The following is a 21,028-nucleotide window of genomic DNA, read 5'->3' on the forward strand; positions in this document are numbered from 1 at the left end:
CAGAGTCCGGTGATTTGTTATTCTTTAGTTTGTCAATTAGCTTTTTTTTTTTACATCTTCCAGTTTCACAGCTATTTATTGTTTTATTTCCCACCTTTTTGAAGAAATTCACTCAAGGTGGGCTACAACATATTATAAAGCATCATAGAATGGTAGGTTTGTCAATAACATACTGGAAAGCATTATAGCAGGCACTAGAGTGGTAGTGTAACAGCTTAACAGGTTCAGTGTGAAAAAGGTGGACAAATCAGGACTAAACCTGATGTGAATAACCATCACAGAAAGATAATATGTTATAGCAGCAGATTCCAGATACTCATAAATGATGCCAGACAGTTTATAGTTTATAGTGCTCAGAAATGGTGTTGCATAGTCATTTTAAATCATGAAAGAAAGTCAGTTTTTAATCGGCTTTCCAGGATGGATTTAGTTAAGGATTTGGAAGGCTTTTACTTTTCTCCTTAAGTGAGAGTAGTCATGTTTGGTAGAGCTCTTCTGGAAGAAAATTCCAGAGGGCAGGTACTATTCCTGAGACAGTTGTCAATGGGTATCCATTCTTTTAATTGTTTTGTCAATGGAGTGAGTAAGGAGAGCAGTCTGGAAAGCATGTAAGCCAGCCTCTTTCTCAGTTATCTTAGTCCATTTCCTCTTACAGCCTTAAAGATCAGTGTCGGGATATTGAATTTGGCTCTATAGGAGACAGGTAACCAGTGTAGTTTTTGTAGGGTGGGTGTGCTTTGGTCATGTGGTTTACATCTCTCTATCATTCATGCTGTGTAGTTTTTGAAGGGCCTCTTTTTGTAGTCCTTTATAAAGTGCATTGCAGTAGTCTAACTGTGAGGTTACCATGGCATTGTGTACCATGAGCAGGTTTATCTTCTCAAGGAGAAGGCTGAGTCTTCACAGTTTACATAATGGAAGAAGTAGCTCTTTAATGTTGCCTGGATTTCTGGAAGCCTGATTAGTCCTGAGTCCCGCAATACTCTGAAGTTTTTGACCTATGTTTTCAGGAGAGCACATATTTTCTGAAAGGAATTTTTAAATCAAGGACCAGCCCACTCATATTTTGTATCCAAACAAGCTCTGTTTAATTTTGGTTCATATGGACTTTGTTGTTTTTTTGTCCATTCTTGGATGGCTGTGAAACATGTAGTAGGCTTTTTTATAGCTGTTGATAGGTCCAGGTCCACTGGTAATATAAGCTGAACATCATCCACACAGATGTAGGATTTTGTTTGGATCAGCCGTGCTAGAGGGCTGAGGTAGATGCTAAATAGTACAGGTAACAGTATAGATCCCTGTAGGAGCCCACAGGTTAGCATCTAGTGTGCCAAAGAGTTATCAGGGAAATGTACAGATTGTCTGCCTGGCAGAAAGAAAGGAAATAAACCAGGTTAGGACCTTGTCATTTAAGCGGTGATAACATGATTGTGTGATCCACAGTGTCAATGGCTGCTGAGAAATCCAGTAGCACTAACACCGTGGCCTGGCTCTATCATCCATCTGTCTCTGTTCTGTGGCCTTGTCTAAAGCCGGACTGATACTGGTCCAGCCAGTTTCCTCTGCCAGCCAGTGATTTAGTTGGATTTGGACTGTCTGTTCTATTAGTTTCCCCAAAAATGGACTGTTTGACATGTTGGTAGTTTTCAGGTTTGTCAGGGTCTAGAGAGGCCTTTTTTAGAAAGCAAGAAAGTGACTTCTTTTAGCTTTGTTGGTAGCAGTCGCTTAGAGAGGGAGTTTAATGTTTTGGATGCCAAGATTATGAGTCCCCTGCTTACCAGCTCCACTAATTTTAGATGGATAACTTGTCCGCTCGCTGGATTACCGAATACAGACCTCATTATTTCTGCATGTACAAGAAGTATTATGTTCTATAATGTGTATATTCTTTTTGCAATTGCTACACAATACAAACTTTTTTCTTTGCGTAAACTAGGTGTCATTGGTAATTTGAAGCTCCAGGGCTCCCATACTGAGGCCTGAGTTTGTCTCCATCTGTACTCTCTGGTTGATTTCACCCTCCTTCCAATCTCCACTTCCGATGATTTTCACCCTTATTCCTCCCCATCTGCTGATTCTCAGCCTCCTTATCCCCCTCCCCCCACCTCAGCGTTGATTTCTCCTCTCCCTGTGCTGATCGCCTAACAGGCGGAGGACAGCAGCGGTGCTTTAGGCCGCATTCTCCTCTTCTGCCACCCAGACCCCAACTCGGGGCCTGGACCGCACAGCAGTACAATTTCTCATGTAGTTCAAATCCCAAGTCGGGGCTCTGGGAACGGAGGAGGAGGAGGAGGAGGAGGATGTGTCCCAAGGCACCACTGCTTTCCTCCTCCTGCTGGCTGATCAGCATAATGGGGGAGGGGTATGACGAGGCGTGCAAGATGCGTATACCTCTGTCTCTTGTGATTCCACAGCAAGGGCCTAATTTTGCAGCCCTTATCACAGCCTTGATCATAGGTTTACAAAGAAAAAGGTATTTATTTATTTATTTATTTATTTAATGATTTTTATATGCCGATGTTTCATGAGAACAAATCAAATCGGTTTACATTAGCTAACAAATATTCGTTTAAAAATATTTGCATTTCCAAAAAGAAAAGTAAATACATAGTTTCATAATATAAATAAAAATAAAATAGTAAACTAGATAATCAAAATTTAGACAGAGAAGCAGTATAGTAAGAGCAGAGATAATACAATCAACTATATATATATATTACAGTGGTATATAATCAGTAGGTTAAAATCATTAGGTTAAAAACTCTTGGAAGGCTTGTTTGAATAGCCATGTTTTGATGCCCTTTTTAAATATTTTAATGTCTGCTTCCATCCTTAATTCTTGTGTTATTGAGTTCCACAGTTGGGGCCCAGCAATGGAAATAGTCCTTTCTCTCACATTAATTAGGTGAGCAATCTTAGGGGAAGGAATTGGTAACATCCCTGTACCTGTTGATCTAGTGATTCTTGAAGGGATATGGAAATGAAATGATGAAGTTAACCATTCTATCTTTTCATTGTAGAGTGTTTTATGAATTAGGGATAGGATTTTATGCTGAGCTCTATATTTAACAGGCAGCCAGTGAAGGTCCTTTAATATCGGGGTAATATGATCAGATCTTCTAGTTCCTGTCAAAAGTCTAGCTGCTGAGTTCTGTTGATCCCCTATAGAAAAAGTCTCATTGTTATTTCTGACAGCAGTGAGATAAGCAGGAGTTTATCACCACTCAGGTCTCTTCAGACCATCTGCACATAATCTTCTACAGGTACCACCAGCCTTTCACATCCCTCTGTGGGATTTCTCTGACAAAAGTGATAGAAAATCTGCATACCTGACTGCCTTCAAGGATTGCATCTTCCACCTCAGCCTTCTCCAAATCCAGGCAGAGAGCAACAATCCCCAGCACATAGTCATGTCTACCATCCAGCTGAGCCCGTTTCGCTTCCTTCTCCTCCTTCAGTTTTTGCTGTAAAATATATTTTTTAATTCATAAATAGTCAAAAAAATTAAAACAATGTAATATGTATCATCTGCTACAAGCAACTCAAAGTCAGGGTTGAATCAATACAGTCTTCAAATGTCTTTGTGTACTGAAATGGCTTTTTATACTTTTAAATCATTGCTTTTTACATTTTTGTCAAATTATCCTCTGATCTTAAGGATCGCACCATAACTTTTTTTTATAGTGATAAGTCATCCTTATGTAAAAACTATTTATCAGTGCACAAAAGATACTTCTATTTTCTTTTCGTATTTCACTAGTGAGCACATAGCCAAAAGGTATTTTGTATTTCACTAGTGAGCATGTATGACTCAAAAGGATTAGACAGATACAAGAGACGGAGAAAAGGTATACAACAAAAACTGCAGAATATGTAATATCACTGATGCAGAAACATACCATTAAAATATATTATGACGCCTACACACTAAAACTTTGCATACACAAAAACAGTATGTGAAGGACCAACAGCTTACTGTGCATGCTAATCTGGACCTGGCCAACATGAATACATGCATGCTAAAAGTAGAACATTCCTACATGTAAATTAGCTTACATCAGGTGCAAATGAGGATTTAGCAAGTCCATGCAAAATGGCATGCTATGTTCTCCATGCACTATTTCAGGTGTCCACGAGGGACTAAAATGGAACTTTAGTATGTGGACCCCCTGGTTTGCCACTAGGTGGTCCTAGATCCTTATCCAGTGATTTTTCCAGCTTAGTAGGGACACCATTCTTATATAGCCCCCTCCTCTTGAGGCTGGCTGTGATTGGTGGTCTCAATCTACTTGGAGGGCTAGAAGTAGGAGTAGTATGGTCAGTTGAGTTAGCCTTTGGAGAGCGAGAAGGTGATTTTTGTTTTCCCTGCTGGATTGGGCCTACTATCCCCTACCTGGTGTTTTCGCGTTTAGAGAAAAACTTCCCTTCAGTGCATGCCCTGCCTGAGAGGGTTCTGCCTCATTTTTTAATTGGTTTACCCCCGCCCAGGTTCATTCTCCCTGTTGAAATGTATTTTCCAAACTTTCAGTTATTATGTGAACCGGTATGATGTCCCCACTAATACCGGTATATAAAAGTTTCGAAATAAATAAATAAATTAAAAGAAAGACTTCATTTGGATTTTTGGATATTCGGTGACTGTAGTGAAACCTTGAACCTTTATGGTGACGATAGTCCCCGGATCCAGAGGACATGAACTGAAGACCTGTGAGCCCTCCTTCTAGGCGAGAGAGGAGGCAAGATCAGTGACAACACCACCCCGGCCAGAGAGCCAGAGAAAGATTTTTGGAACTGCAGAAGGTTTCCCCATTTTTGTTGTGAGGAAGATTTTGATCCACCCCTCCTTATAGGGAAGCTGGGCTGGTCTAGCTGGTTTCCAGTATGCCTCAGACTTTTCCTTCAGAGAAGTCACATCTACTGGAAGTTTGGGAAGAAAGAAGAAGATGAGGAGACCCTCAACAGGATTTCCACCCTAAGGGACCAGGACACAGGCTGTGGGCAAGAGACAGAACTTTGGACTAAGGTAGGATTTTTCCGAGATTCAGGGGATTCCCCCCATTAGGATTTTCCTAACCCTCTGGAACAAATTTATTCACTGAGAAGAAAGGTGATAAGCTTCATCCCAGAAGTTAAGATAAGGACACAAGCCCAGAATCAGGAAGATTGTGTAAATATTCCCATTGTACAGTTTCATTTGCGGAGGCTCTCATGGACATTAATGGAAGTTTTTGAGATAATCAATACGTCATGTTTAAACACCCAGTCTGTATCCAGCCTGTTTGTCCCAGCTGTAACTACTGAAAGAGAAAAAGGATAGATACACACTCACACACAGGGAAAAGCACTCCTGCCTGGGCCAAGAAGGACTGCCTTCACCCCATAGAAAGAATCCACCCCTTGGGATCTGCAGTGAGGAGAAATATGGCTGAGAGGACAGCCTCAGAGAATACATACTTTTATGGCCCTAGGAGAAATAGCAAACCCCCAGAAAAAGGGTAACATTAGCATGCATATTGAAAATCAATATTCCCCCATGCTCATCAGCCAAAAGAAGGGAGTCTGGGTCTGAGAAGGAAGTCTGGGTCTGTCTCGAGGGGAGGGGTGGGCTAGGTTCCATGTTAGGAAGTCCGTGATTGTGTCTTCCTTGCCAAGGGGATGAAATCCTCCATATTAAGTGGCTCTTTCACTTCTAGCTGGTTAGCATGAGGGTATTTCAACATGCACTGTTTTGTCTTAACATGCATGCTAATTTTGCATGCCTACTAAAGAAGCTTCATTTTGATGAGCCTGCAAAAAGATTTAGTGCATCCCATGTTAAGCAGAGTTTTAGCACACATGTTACATTTTTACAGATGTATGAACTAAAACGTTTTAATGCAGGTTTAGTGCATAAGCCCCTGTATGGATCTATAATTTGATTTATTTAATATCTCCAATATAGTCTTTGACTCTTCATGACAGCTTTGTACTAAGCATAAGGAGAGGAGTTTAAAAGCATCATGCTTCTGACAAAAATAATGTGTGTTAGTGGATAGGATCTTCAGGAATTTAAATCCTACTCTCTTGAACTGAGCAGATCGCTACAATACCCTTACTATATTACAGCATTGCAGCAGTAGCACTAAAAATGATCAACAAGAAAAAGTATCCTAAAGTCATGCAGGAAGGTCCTGTGATTGTAAAGCCTCAAGACTATCCTGTCTAGCAGTAACTGGCTTTTACAGATGCAGTCAGTATCAGAAGTTGGAACATAAGAAGATAAGCAAAGTCCCAATAAATTCTGCCAACATGCCCAGTAAGTGTTCAGGATGCTTTAAGGGCACATCTAACGTTAAGCAGAATGGGGGCAATTGTCAACCTTCCAACCTAGGTTCAAGGTACTCATGGATCTTGTATCTAATTTTCAAAGGGAAAGTACACATGTATTTTCCCTTTGAAAACTGCCACAGGAATAAACTACCCATGGACTTTTGCAGCTCCTGGAGGTAAGGATAAAATTCCACTGGTAAACACCGTGCATGGGTATGAAAATGCAAACCGCGCGCGTTATTTTCTGATCGCACCCATCATACACCACTGAGCATGACTCCCCTAAATGCAACTAAGTGTAAGCCCACTGCAAACTGGTGCCACATGTAGGGGAGGCTATTTTCTAAACTGGCATTCAACCTGGGCAAAGGTAAATGCCTTTGAGAAATGTCCTCAATACTATGTTTTCCTAGGAGGATTGATAACGGTGATTCATGAAAAAGAGACACACAGCCGGGTTGCCAATTTATGTTTTTTTCATCTCTAAGATTCCACGTCCACACTTCATTGGTAATGAAGTGTTTATTCCGACAATCTGTCACCATCTCCTAAGGTAAGGCACAATCAAAGGGGCTAGTTTCTTAATGAGAAATAATGTCATATTTCACAACTACATTTTCTACGGCAATCAGTTATTTTTATCAACATGATGAAGATTAGGCTTTAAAAAAATGCTCTTCTAATTGTAAACTACTACTAGTTATTTCTGAGGCACTAGAAGACACATGCAACACTGTGCACATACACATAAGAGAAAGTCCCTGCTCTAAGGAGCTTACAGTCGAGTCAAGGCACACACACATGATAAATAAGCCACTTCAGGAGCTTTATTTACTATAGATACATAGCTAAGATCAAACAAGGCAATGAATAGGAAAAGCCAGGAGCTTTCATTTGGCCAGAGTGGGAGCATGACCCATCAACTCAGGCAGGCTATTGCAGGAATACAGGGCAGCAAGGTGGAACGCAACCAGTCAGGAGTTGGCAATGGAGGACAAGGGTACAGATAAGAGTGACAACAGATGAATGGAGTTCATGAGGAGGGCAGAAGTGGGAGACAAGAAAGGAGAGAGAATGTAAGCAGAATGAATACACTAGTAGGTAAGCAGGAGAAACCTAACCAGTATACAGAAATGGAGGAGCAGCCAATGCAGTTACTTGAAAAGAGGGGTAGCATCATGCAACATGCATGGTCATTGTGACAATGGAGGAGATAAGTCATGCAATTGCATTCTGAATAGACCCGTAGCGTAGAGAGATGCTTCAGAAGACAACCAGTGGGGAGCAGGGTGCAGTCGTCTAAGCAAGAGGTGATCAGGGGTTTGACAGTGTGTTCAGAATCGAAGGGATAAATGTTTGTGATATTGTAGAGAATGAACTGTTCACAGCTCACGTCTATCATTAATAACCTTACACAATGCCATGTTCTGCATTAGAACTGTCATCCTTTCTTCAGATTATGAGCTCATGCTAAATTTAATCTACGTTTTTCATGGTTGATAGGTGTTGGCTAAGAAGATAGGGGTCATACTCAGTCCCAGGGCTGAGTTCTGACAAAGTCTCACAAAAAATCCCAGTTTGGATTCTCCAATTTGGGGGGATGTATATCTCCAGGCAGGGGCACAGAGTGACTATTTAAGATGGTGGTGCACCAGAAATTTTGCTCCTGTCCTGTGACTCAAGAACAAACCGAAATTTGGTGGCAGTTTCAGAGTTTGTCATTGTTAATGCCATTTTATGTTATGTATGTTTTACCTGTTCCTTGCCTAGGAATATAGATGGGGGGGGTGAGAAATATTTAAAATAAATGAAATAAAGTACATATTAATTATTTAAATAAGTAAAAAAGAGAAATCATGAGCTTCTAAGTGCATATACCCCTATGACTAATCTGCATTAAGTTTCTTCCAGCAATGTAGTTATGAGAAATTTAATGAAACTGGGACAGGGTAGTGATGGGGAAAAGGCTAGCATGCCAGTCTTGAACCACAGAGTCACAGTGTTAAAGTTTTTGGCCACCCTTCTGACACAAAAAAAGGCCATAGAGATGCTAAGTGCTCCTGCCTTCATTACCAAACAAGCCCACAAAAACCCCAGCATTCCTGCAGCTCCCCCAGCAACAGTTCTTGGAAGCCTACCTGACCCCACCTCTCCCCACCATCAATGTCCCCCTGATCCTCCATAACTCTCTGTAGGCAGGAAAGATGCTTACCACCTGTTGACTTGCTCGATACTGTCAAAATTCACATCAGCTCCCCACCATCTCATGCTTTGTCCACACACAGGTCAAAATGTGCAGCAGGGATGAGCAAGGTAGCAGGAGGTAACTACCCCTACTCCCTGACAGGGAAATGGTTCAGGGAGGCCTGGGCCCTGGGGAAGTTTGAGGGGTGGGCGGCCTTGTTACAGACAACCCAAGTTTGGATTATGAATTTCAGGTAGATGGGCAGCGCAGAGTTGGGAAGAGAAGCAAAGGTTAATGTATCTACACAACTCTCCCTTCCAGGCCAAAAATGACATAAATATGCATTGCTAAATACTACAGAACACAGAGATAACATTTATTATACCTACAATAAGGTCTTCACCAGCTAAATAGTGCCTGGGCAGTCATTCATCTTACCCGCGTTTTCTGATGACTGTCTAGAATGGTAAAAACTAATTTTTTCTTCAATTCTTCAATTTATTCTTTATTAATTATAACAAAATTTGACAAAAGCAAATCATGTCAATAACAAGGATATTAATAACATCCAAGAAAAAAAAGAAAAACCAATATCCTTAAAGAAGTATGTAATATTAATGCCATATTACACTAATACAGCATTTAATACTTAACCTTTAATATTTAATATCCTAGGTACTATGCAATAGGAGGAACCATGATTCAAAAGAGGTATATTACTAAACATAATTAAAGAATGAGGAAAATGTTATTTCCATTATGTGTTAAAAACTTGGTTTGCGGTGTTCCCGATTAAGTCTTTTGCTGCAAGAAAAGTCTTAAGATGCGAAGGCTCATAATATATATATTTAACATTATTAATTCTCATAATACATTTGCAAGGATACCGAACAGTAATCTGGGCTCCAGTTTGTCTAGCTTGTTGACAAAGAGCTAGAAGTTCCTTCCTCCTTTGCTCTGTGGCTTTTACTATATCTGGAAACATCCATAACTTCTTTCCATAATATAGGACCTGTCTGTTTCGCAGAAAAAGTTTGAGCACCAAATCTCTATCTGATGAAAAAATGAACTTAACTAATAATGTTCCACGTTTTACAACTTGTTCTTCTCCAGATGATTCCAAGAAAGCTGATAGCTTAGCTATTGGAGGTTCTGGTACTGGGCCCTGTTCTCAAGGCAATAATTCTTCTTCTTTATCAAAAGATGTAAAGTACATTTTTGCAAGGGGTGGCACAGCTTCAGGTGATATTTTTAAAACCTCTTGAAGATCTTTTTTAAATTGCTCACGTGGAGAAACATACTGGATCTGAGGAAAATTCAATACTCTTAGGTTTAAATACCTTATTTCATTCTCAATTTTCTCTAATTTCCTTGACTGTGCCAAATCTCCTTGTATTAAACCAGTTTGAACCTTCTGTACTTGAGACATTTTCTGCTCCATTTCTTCTAATTTTGTAGCGTGTAAAACGACTTGTTGTTCTGACGTTTATTTATATCAGAAACTGCAGAAATTAAGGACGAAATTGACTTCTCCAGAATCATTAGTGCTGTCCAAACAGAGTCCAAGGTAATCACAGGAGGTTTTACAATTATCCTTTCAGGAACAGTGCTTGCCAAGCTTATACCGCCAGGAGTTACCACATTACTGTGCCCGCTGGCAGTTCCTCCTTCTCCCCAAGGAGTCGATGCCACCACCAACTCTTGGCATCCTACCTCTCTCCCCAAATATGTTGATTTGCATTGTGGAAGATGTTATTAATATTTCCACTTACTTCGGGTTTCTCAGGTACAACCGAGGGATTCGCCTCCTCAACCTCTGTGGAAGTCTGACCTGTTACTAGGCCTTCCTTGGGTCAGTTCAATCCAAAGCTCATTTCACTAATCGGTGGGGAGGGTGTTAACTGGCGCTCCAGGACTCAGCAATATAGATGAAGCTAGTGACACCATCATTAGCTCCACAGCAGGAGTAACAGCGCTCCAGCTGGAGCTCTTCCCCGGGGTCGACAGCGAAAAAGCCCTCTATTCTCTGTTGTAATCGGGCCAACCGGGGAAGGAATTGGAGGCTACCTCCCTAAGTTTTCCCTTGCGCTTAGTATGCGGCACTGTTTCCCAACTGCCCGCTAACAAGCAGGTAACAAAAAATGCAACACAGAGCGGAGAGCCTCCACCGCATCTCTCCTTCAGTCCCCCATAAAACTAATTTTATAATACATATAAAATAACCTAAACCTCTCAAAAGTCACATAATCAAAATAAATGTTTTTTAAGGGTTTCCACCTCACCCCCAGGTCAACCAAAGAAGCTGATCGAGGTCCTGGTTTTGCAGCCTCCTTCAACACCCACCCCCATCCCCACCCCAAACACACACCCACATTTGCATGCATGCAGTTGTAGTTCTTAGGAAAATCAATGGGAGAATCAGAACTGCAGCTCTATGCATGCAATGGGGGGGGGGGGGTGTTAAAACCATGACTGCATCAGTCTGTTTGATTGATAAGGGAAGCAATCCTGTCTTTCATCAGTCTGACTCTCATTACCTCCCTGCTGGCCAGCCCTAGTCTGTAGCTGTTGCACCTTCTCTTGACTCTAGTTTGTATCTGTCTGTCTTCCTCTCTCCCCCTCCCCTCCTCATGCTCTGCTGAACACTTTTGGGCAGGGACCTATCTGAATGCTTATCACCATTGTTCAATGCCATGTATGTCCAGTAATGCTAAAAAAAAATTATAATTATTATTAAGCCTCTCCCTCTCTCCTCCCTCACTCTCTGCTCATCTTCTTAGATTATAAACTCTTTGGGACAGGAACTCTATCTCCTCACCCACTGCCAACATCTTTCCCTTCCTCCCCCATTCTCCCACCCATCCCCCCCCCCCAAATCGCCTGCCTACACTGCCAGCATCTCCCTCCCCCCCCCAATCATCTGCAGACTGGCTGACCTTTAATACTCCCTAGTCCTGAGTCCTACTACCAGTGGTGCTCCCAGGTCAGCAAGAGTGCTCCCACAGTCCCCTCTTTCAATGGCACAGAGAAGTGCAGCTCCTTCAGCCATAGTGGTATCAGCAAGTAGGTCCAATCCAAAGCTTCATGCACATACATTTGGCAGTGACTAACTCTTCCCCACACATGCTCATACCTAAGAAATTCTGATGGGGGGTCATCCTAAGCTTATCATCAATTAACAGGGTATGGGAAGAGGGTGGAGCAAGAAGGGCCAGAAATGTACACAAACTTCTCCTCACTCAATACACATACATACTAGCACACTCCACATGTTCATATCTCACACATATACATGCTCATTCTCTCATACACAAGTACACTTATGCACTCCTTTTATTCTCACACACATTCACATGCCCACTCACATTCCCTCTCACATACATAACAATACACACACACTCACTCCCTCAAATGCACAAACATGCTTTCTTTCCCTCTCATATATCCTCACTCATTTTCTCCCATCCTGAATGCTCCAGCAGCAGGGGTGGATTGGCCTATCGGGGGATCGGGCTTCCCGCTCTGGGCCGGTCTAGCTGGTCACGTGGTCTCGACCGCGAGGCTCTTCCTCAGCCCAGCCTCGGCGCCTCCCAGCCAGCCCCCGCCTGAGATCAAGCCAGCGGAGGCCGAAGAAAAGAAGATCAGTCAGCCCCGTGGGAGACCAAGCGGCGGGGCCGAAGAAATTAAAATCGAGGCCAGCGGCGGCGGCAGAGGCCGAAGAAAAGAAGATGGGCGCCTCCCAGCCAGCCCCCACTTGAGGCTGGCTGGAGGCACCCATCTTCTTTTCTTTGGCCTCTGCTGCCGCCGCCGGCCTTGATTTTAATTTCTCGGCCCCCGCCGGCCTCTATTTTAATTTCTTCGGCCCTCGCCGGAGACCAAGCCAGGGGGGGCCGAAGAAATTAAAATCGAGGCCGGCGGGGGCCGAAGAAATTAAAATCGAGTCCGGCGGGGGTGCTTCTGTGGGTTATGTGAGAAAGGAACAGTGCTTGTGTGTGTATGTGTGAATGTGAGAAAGGAATGGTGCTTCCTGTGTGTGTGTGTGTGTGTGTGTGTGTGTGGTGTGTGTGTGTGATGTGTGAGAAAGGAATGGTGCTTTGTGTGTGTGATGTATATGAGAAAGGATATCTGCAGTTTGAAAAAAAATGAAATGTGATAATACATATACCTCAACTTTTGTGCTGGTAGGCAACTTTTGTAAAGATGGATGAAAGATGAAATTACTGAATTTTGTAAGCATCCCTCTTCTGGAAAATAAAATTAGCAAAGTGGGGGTAGAGACAAATACTAAAGCAAAAAAATTAAACTATTTAAAATGTTTCATCTCAGCAAAATCACAAATTAAGATACTGATGCCAGGTGGGGTTTGGTTTGTTTTTTTGAAGCATAATTTAAGCATGAAGACTAGAATAGTCCAATCTGAAAACGGTTTTGCTATTTTTTTAAGCCTTTAGAAAATGTATATTTTTAAATGACTAAGACTGGGAGTCTTCCCATTTAAAAGTGAAGTTGACTAAGGATGTCTTTCGGTTCCATATCTCCCACATGAATAATCGTATGACTGATAGTTTGAAGAAGACACTTGCTTTATTGCCTGAAAGCATAAAACAAGAGAAGCTGTACGGTGTGGGTGGCTGCCCCTGGGAGGACAAAACCTGAGGAAGGGTGTCATTACTCATTTCGCCTTCTGATAGGAATGTGGTTTTCTTATTTAATGGTTGGGATCATCACGTTCACTTTTAGTAAAAGTGAAAAATGCTGCAAGTCTGAAAGCAAGGTGCTTCTGTGAGAATGTAATGTTTATTGAGACAAGGAGGGTGCCTTTGTATGTGTGGGGTGTATATGTGAGTCAGGGAGGGGGCTTGTGTGTGTCAATGTGTGTGTGCAAGACAGATGGAGCATGTTTTTGGCTGGCTTGTGGCTGTGAGAGAGGACATGTGTGCGACTGAGCCTGTTTGTAAGTGAGATAGAACATGTGTGTGATTGAAAGCTTGTGTGTAAGAGGGAGCGAGAGCATTGTGTGAGTGAGAGAGACTGGCCAGAGAGGTGATGTGTGTATGTGTGAGACTGATCAGGGAGATGACTGGTATGTGTGTGCTTGTGTGTGTGTGAGAGAGAGAGAGACTGTTTGGGGAAATGATTGGTATGTGAGAGACAGAAACTGGTCTTGAGGGTATGACTGGTGTGTGTGTGTGTGAGAGAGAGAGAGAGAGAGAGAGAGAGAGAGAAGAGGCTGGTTGTGGTCCCTAAGGAAGAGGACCTTGAGGACAGCTTCAGCAGCTACTGCTGCTTCTGGTGTGGCCTGCAAGGGAAAGGAGTAGGAGAACTGCTGGAGGGGATAAGTAAAGGTGGCTTTTTAAGTTCATTTTTCTTGATTGACTACCATTTTAATTATTGGGTAGTATGTGATGTCTGCTGTTTTGAAATATTTTATTGGTGTTTGGTAAAGGTTTCAAAATTTGCTTGAATAGAATATCCAATAATTAAAGACCCATCAGCTGTTTTGAAATTAATTCATTAGTATGATTTTATAATTATGATTCATGATTTATATATCTTGATTTTATTGATTGTTTCATGAGGAATGGTGACATTTTTGTTTTTCCATTGTTGCACTGTATAGAGTCTGGCATGATATGTTTTACAGTTTAGTTTTTGTCTGCACATTTCTATTTATACTTTATGTGGCTTTATTCTGTAAAGGGGCGGGACGGCACTAGGCGTCGCGCGCCTAAGGAGCGCGACAAAGGGGCCTGCCCCTTTGTGCGCCCCTTCGTGCGCACCGGAGTAATACCAAGCAAGGCACCCATCCTCTCATACTGTGAGCACAGTCTTGCACCCACAGACTCAACCACTCCATATCTCTTCATCATACAAACACTGCATTCATTCATCCTTGCTCCTTCACTCAGCAAATCAACACTCAACGGACTCACTCTACAGAACAGCATGCAGTGGACTCACGCAGCAGACAGACAACCAATGGACTCACGCAACGGACGAACACGCAACGGACTACTCAACAGACTGACAGATAACATCTACAGACGGACACCCACCCATCACTCACCTCCCGCACTCAACAGGCAGACGCTCACCAGGACACCAGGACTTCCCACACTCAACAGACAGACGCTCACCAGGACACCAGGACCTCCCGCACTCAACAGACAGACGCTCACCAGGACACCAGGACCTCCCGCACTCAACAGACAGATGCTCACCAGGACACCCAGCTATTCACACTCCCTATTTCAGCTCCACAGGATTCCCAACCTACCCCTTTGCTCCAACAAACAGAAGCTCAGCCAATCCTGACCAGCCTGATCACAAGTGGAACATGACACAAGGATACCCGATCCCCATCCTCCACCACAGCACCCTTACCAGGGAAAAATCTCTCACATTACTCCGGACACGCACCACTAGATCCCTTATCCCGATCATGGTCTCGCCTCTCACCCAACTACTGGGTCTCGCACTACTCTCAGTATCTCTTTTTAACGCTCAATCGATTACAAAAAAAAGCACACATTCTAAATGATTATCTCCTAGACGCAAACCCAGACATCTGCGCCATAACAGAAACCTGGCTTAAACCGACAGATGCAGCCCTGACAAACCAACTACCTTCCCATCAATACGACATCTATTCTCTTCCCAGACAGAAAAAAAGAGGCGGCGGCTTGCTCCTTGCAGCCAAAAAGGAACTCAGGCTTACCCTTCAACCAATTAAGTCAGTCTCTAAATTAGAACTAGGCCTGTTTAAATCCGACCATCTACAAATCCTCCTTATTACGCCCCCACCTGGTCTCCTGGACACAGACGCCTCCCCCATAGTTGAAATCATAGCCAAACATGTCAACCTAGATGCCCCCGCTCTGATATTAGGGGACTTCAACCTCCATGTCGATTCATCCCTGCTCTCTACCAACTGCGAAGCATTCCTCACCTCTCTCAAGGCTATGGGCTTCACACAACTCATTAACAAGCCCACCCATAAAGCAGGTCATATACTTGACCTCATCTTCATCAACTCCAGTTTTTCACCTTCTACCCCGCCGGAATGCACACCAGTTCCCTGGTCTGACCACTCGCTGATTACCATCACCCTCACAAGCAAGGAAAACCCCAAAGCACAACCCACTCAATCTACTGTTCACTACAGGAAATCTTGCTCCTCAGAAGTCCTCAGCGAGCAGCTAACAAAGGAACTACACAAACTAGAAGTCTCGGACCCTAACTCGGCACTCCACTCATGGCTTAATATCACAGAATCAATAGCGAACAAAGTATGCCCTTGGGCAGCTAGAAGAATCAAACAGAACGCCTAACAAGAAACAACCATGGTTCTCTGATGAACTCAGAGAACTTAAACGAACCCTCAGACAAAGAGAAAACAAATGGCGCAAGACCCCGTGCCCGAGCACACTGAATGCATACAAATCAACCCTACACATATACAGAAACGCCACTCACCGAGCGAAAAAAGATTTCTATGGCCACAGAATACATGACCTCGTCTTCGATCCCAAGGCCCTATTTTCCAATGTGTCAGAGCTCACTAAAACTGTACCCCATGCATCCCAGATGAACAAGCGCAAGCAAAGCAAACGAATTGGCAATTTTTTTCCACAAACAAAATTACTAATTTACTAACCCTCCTGCCTGTTAATTTCTACTTCCACTCACATCTCCAGCCCCCCCCCCCCCCTCAAATTCCGGACCACATCACCTGGATTCATTTGAGATCAGCTCTGCTTCGGAAATTGAATCCATTTTATAAGAAAATGAACCCTTCCTACCCACCCTCTCGACCCCCCCCCCCCCCCCCAAATCCCAAACCAAGCTTCTTCTAATCGGTGCCTGGACTCCATCTCCAAAGTACCTAGCCGACATTCCATAAACTGCTCACTATCTCAAGGAATCTTCCCGGACATCCTAAAAATTGCCACCCTCAAACCCCTTCTGAAGAAAGCCAATCTAGATCCTAGAGAAACTCAACAACTTCCGCCCCATTTCCAACCTACCCTTTTCTGGCAAAGATCATTGAAAAAATAGTTAACAGCCAATTATCTGAATACCTGGAAGACCACAACCATCCTCCACTCATGCAATATGGATTTCGCAAAGCTCTAAGTACCGAATCCCTCCTCATCTCCCTCAACAGATCATCTCATCATGGGTATGGACTCGGTCACTCCTTCCTTCTAATACTCCTCGACATCTCGGCAGCATTTGACACGGTGAATCACTCCACTCTCCTTAAACGACTTTCGGACATCGGGATAACAGGTACGGCCTTCAAATGGTTTGACTCCTTTCTCACGAACAGAGGCTACAAAGTGAAGATTAATAATAAGGAATCTCCACTCATCAACACCACTAGAGGTGTTCCACAGGGCTCCTCTCTGTCTCCTACACTATTCAACCTATACCTTCTTCCCCTTTGCCAGCTGCTTATGAATCTTAAACTCAAACACTATCTCTACGCCGACGATGTCCAAATCCTGATCCCAATAACCAAATCCCTCACAAAAACACTGAAGTTCTGGGACAACTGCCTCCAAGATATCAACAACCTCCTTACCACCTTAAACCTTGTTCTTAACACGTCTCAAGACAGAAATGCTCCTCATATCTCTCAACCACAATGATAACATACATTCAAGTCACACCAAAACACCCTGGTCAGCCAAGCAAGAGACCTCGGAGTTATAATTGATAACCAGCTAAATCTAAAAAAAGTTCATCACCAACACAACCAAAGATGCTTCTTCAAACTTCAGGTACTAAAAAGACTCAAACCGCTACTGTACTTTCAAGACTTCAGATCAGTACTCCAGGCCATTATATCTCCAAATTAGATTACTGCAATTCCATTCTGCTAGGCCTTCCCGCCTCTTCCCACCAAACCGCTTCAGATGCTACAAAATTCGGCCGCTAGAATTCTAACAAACTCCAACAGAAGAGACCACATTACACCCATCCTAAAAAACCTGCATTGGCTCCCAGTAAACTTTAGAATTCTTCACAAGTGTCTCACCATCATCCATAAAACCATTTACAACGGAACACCCATCGATTTACACTACCCACTCACGCTGCACTTCTCTTCTAGACCCATCAGAGAAGCATACAAGGGCTCGCTACACCAACCCCCAGTCAAATCCACACATCTCTCTCATCCATCAAAGACCGAGCCTTCTCGACAGCGGCTCCAACCATCTGGAACTCCATGCCCCCAGATCTTAGACAAGAACCTTGCAGACTGACATTCAGAAAGAAACTCAAGACATGGCTATTTCTACAAGCCTTCCCTGATCTATAACCGCCCCAACTATAACAAATCGCCATGGTTCTCCAGTCGACATACCACATCCCTGACTTGGCTTCTGACTATACATTAATTAGTCCCGAGTTTTATGAACTGACACTATCTAGTCAGGAACATATGATATTATTACAGCCCTGAGTATATGATATTTACATTTTTGAAATAATCCAGTCCTGAGTACTTGTTTTATTATAATCCTGAATATTTATTTGACTAGATATTATTTATTTCTGTGTTAGCCATGTCTCTGGCTCTTCCTCCTCCCAGTTCATGTGCCCCTGTTTTACTGTAACTTTTGTTCACTTGTTCTCTCCTCGCCTATTGTTCATGTTGATGTTAATGTTTTTGCACCATTATTTCTTGTAAACCGATATGATATGATTGGTATCATGAATGTCGGTATAAAAAAGCCGTAAATAAATAAATAATAAATAAATATTTAGTGAGAGTTTGTGTTCTGCATGCAAAGACTGAGATGAAGCATTCTTTTAGCATGTGGTTTCTCTGCAGGGATCTGTAGTAGCTTGGCCTGTTCTGTTTTCCTGATAGGAGGTGTATTGATATTTTAGATTCTGGTGTAATATTTGTGGTACTTTTCATAGGTGGGGGTTGTTATTTTTTGAGTTTTGGCAAATAATACTGTGTTGATACGGGAGAACCATGCTGAAATATAGGGGTGTGTACATATGTAAATTATATATGTAAATTATATTGTATATGTAATTGGGTACCCATGGGCCACTATGGAGAAAAATCCCCCGGGCCACTATTTTCCCTCAATCCGCTCCTGAGCAGCAGCTTTCTTCTTCGACCCTTGTGGTGGACAGGACTCCTCCTCCTTAAATTGGGCAGGCTTATGCTGTCTCTGTTCCTTCTTCAGACTACACAGGCCGATAGGATTCTTTCTGCCTGCGCGGTCAATGCTACCTCTGCTCCTTCTTCAGGCTGTGTGGGCCAACAGGATTCTTCTTGCTTCTTCCCACTCAAGCAGCAGATACGCTTCCTTCTTTCTATTTGCGCAGACCCAGGTAATTTCCTCTTCTGGAACCCACACAGGCATTTCTCTGTTGCACCAGGAATTTTCCACTGTTGGTCTGGACATCGGGCAAATGCTTTAGAATTTCTGAGTCTCTAGGCCAAATCCTGAGAGTTCCCAGGTATGCACATGCCTATGCACTAAGCCCCACAAAGGAACATACCTGGGAACATTTCAGATTCACCTTTGCATTTGGTATGGAGGAGTGGTAATAAACTTTGTGCAGGTTTTGGTTGGACTTTTTGTATGGCTTTGGGTTTATGACGCTCCCACTGTCTGGAACAAAACGGAAGTTGTTGGTGTTGTGGAAGTAGAGGCGGCATCCAGTAATGGTGGACCTGCAGGAAGGGGCATCTCTGGAAATTAGGAGGTTGACAATCAAAAGTCATCTAGATGGATAACTTAAAAGTTACTCAATACAAAAAAGGAGGATGTATAATGTTTTCTTTTATAATTTTTAAGGTGCTAAATAAAAAAACCTTATCAACTCTTTATATAGGAACAAATACCATCAGTAGTAGTGCAAATGGAAGTTAATCCATCGCCTCTCGCCACGCAATGGGCCCCAGGCGAATTCAGCGTTTATTCAAGCACTCAGTATACAATCATTTGGTATTGTTCCTTTATTTATTCCACAACATTTGATTCCTATCTACTAAAAATATTTTTTATTTTATTTTCAAAATTTAAATTTATCCCAAAACCCAAAAGCTTATTTATTTGTGTATTTCTAAAATCTCAAATGCTTATTATCCTAGCATAAATTAAATGTCCACCGTCATTCAGTTTATTCAATCATTGACATCCTGGAACAAAATCCTAGGATAAATTATACTTAGCCCCACTGTAGATGTATTGTTTCTCAAATTGTCCCGACATGGGCCATGTTTCGACTGTTTCCAGTCTTCCTCAGGGGATACTTAGTATGTTGTAATCACGATTCCAAAAACAGTTTTTGTTATTCTGCCTTACCAGCGCTAGTCAGTTAATTTGACAGTGTTGCTAATGCCCATTCTTTTTCATGCATTAATGGCGCCTCGAGGCGCCTCGAGTAAATTCGTGAGTGAGGATCTTTAGCTTCTGTTGATTGATTAACTTAAAAGTTATCCATCTAAATGGCAAAATCGGCACATTAAGTGACTTATCCAGTGACTTATCCAGATAATTTGTTTACGGCTAGAATTTAGCCAGATAAGTGGAAGGCGTGCCAGGGCGGGCAGGAAGCATTCCGGGGAGGAGCAGTGTTAACCATATAAGTAAATGGATAAATGTATCCACTCTTCTCCTTTACTCCTCAAGTATTTTCTCTTTCCCAGAACAATTGTATGGTTTTCTTATTATCCTCCCAGACCCTGGATGGGTACACTGACTCTTTCTCAGGTGAAGAGACCAGAAAAATCCATGAAAGAATGAAGGGTGGATAAAACTTCCTTCCAAAAATATTTACAAAAATGAACAATGCAAGTTCTTAAAAAGAACACCTTTACTACTCTTTCTAAATCCAAGCCTTAACCCATAAGTTCCAAGGGTCTTCTTTCGCCCCCCAAAAAAAAGAAAACAGGAGTAGAAGCACTATCCTACCTCCAAAAAAGCTGAAAATCCAAACCCTCTCTAAGAGGCCGATGCAATACCGTGCACAGCAGCTGGCGCATGGTTTAACACGTGATTGGACGCGCATTTTGGATGTGCGTCCATAACCCCTGATCCAATACAGGGATTAGGGCATCCAAAACATGGGTCCAAATCACCACATAGCTAATAGCGCTCATTACATGTAAGTTCCATGTAGATGAGCGCTATTAGCTAATCCCAGGGCTGTCATAAAGGTGTGCCACGCTCAAGGGTGCATTGGAAAAAAAGAAAAACCCTGCTTTCTGTGATTCTTCCTAATAGTATCGTAGCAATACTAAGTACGAGGAATCAAATAAAACAGATTTAGTTAAAAAAAAAAAGTTTTTGAAAAAAAAATTCTGGACACCCAACAGACACGCAGAAGATGGTCCAGGCCGTGTATCTTGTGCATGTCTATGCCGGTAGCGGGAGAAAACGGACACTCATAGATTGAGCATCCGTTTTCCCAACCAGCTTGACAGCCACCTCTCCTGTGTGCCTGATGCCGAGGAGGCGCTAGGGATGCACACATTTTCCCTACAGCCTCCTTTTT

The 21,028-nt window shown here is 42.6% G+C and overlaps 1 protein-coding gene across 1 annotated transcript in view; it reads right to left on the minus strand.

Annotated features, from left to right (window-relative positions):
- DNAH5 (dynein axonemal heavy chain 5) overlaps positions 1-21,028 on the minus strand; it is a 640,276-nt gene that overhangs the window by 588,349 nt on the left and 30,899 nt on the right. The window contains 1 exon segment of the mRNA XM_029590044.1: positions 3,330-3,464. Within this exon segment, the coding sequence (XP_029445904.1) occupies positions 3,330-3,464 (135 nt within the window).

Source organism: Rhinatrema bivittatum, chromosome 2 (genome assembly GCF_901001135.1).
Source record: "Rhinatrema bivittatum chromosome 2, aRhiBiv1.1, whole genome shotgun sequence".
Lineage (NCBI taxonomy): Eukaryota > Metazoa > Chordata > Amphibia > Gymnophiona > Rhinatrematidae > Rhinatrema > Rhinatrema bivittatum.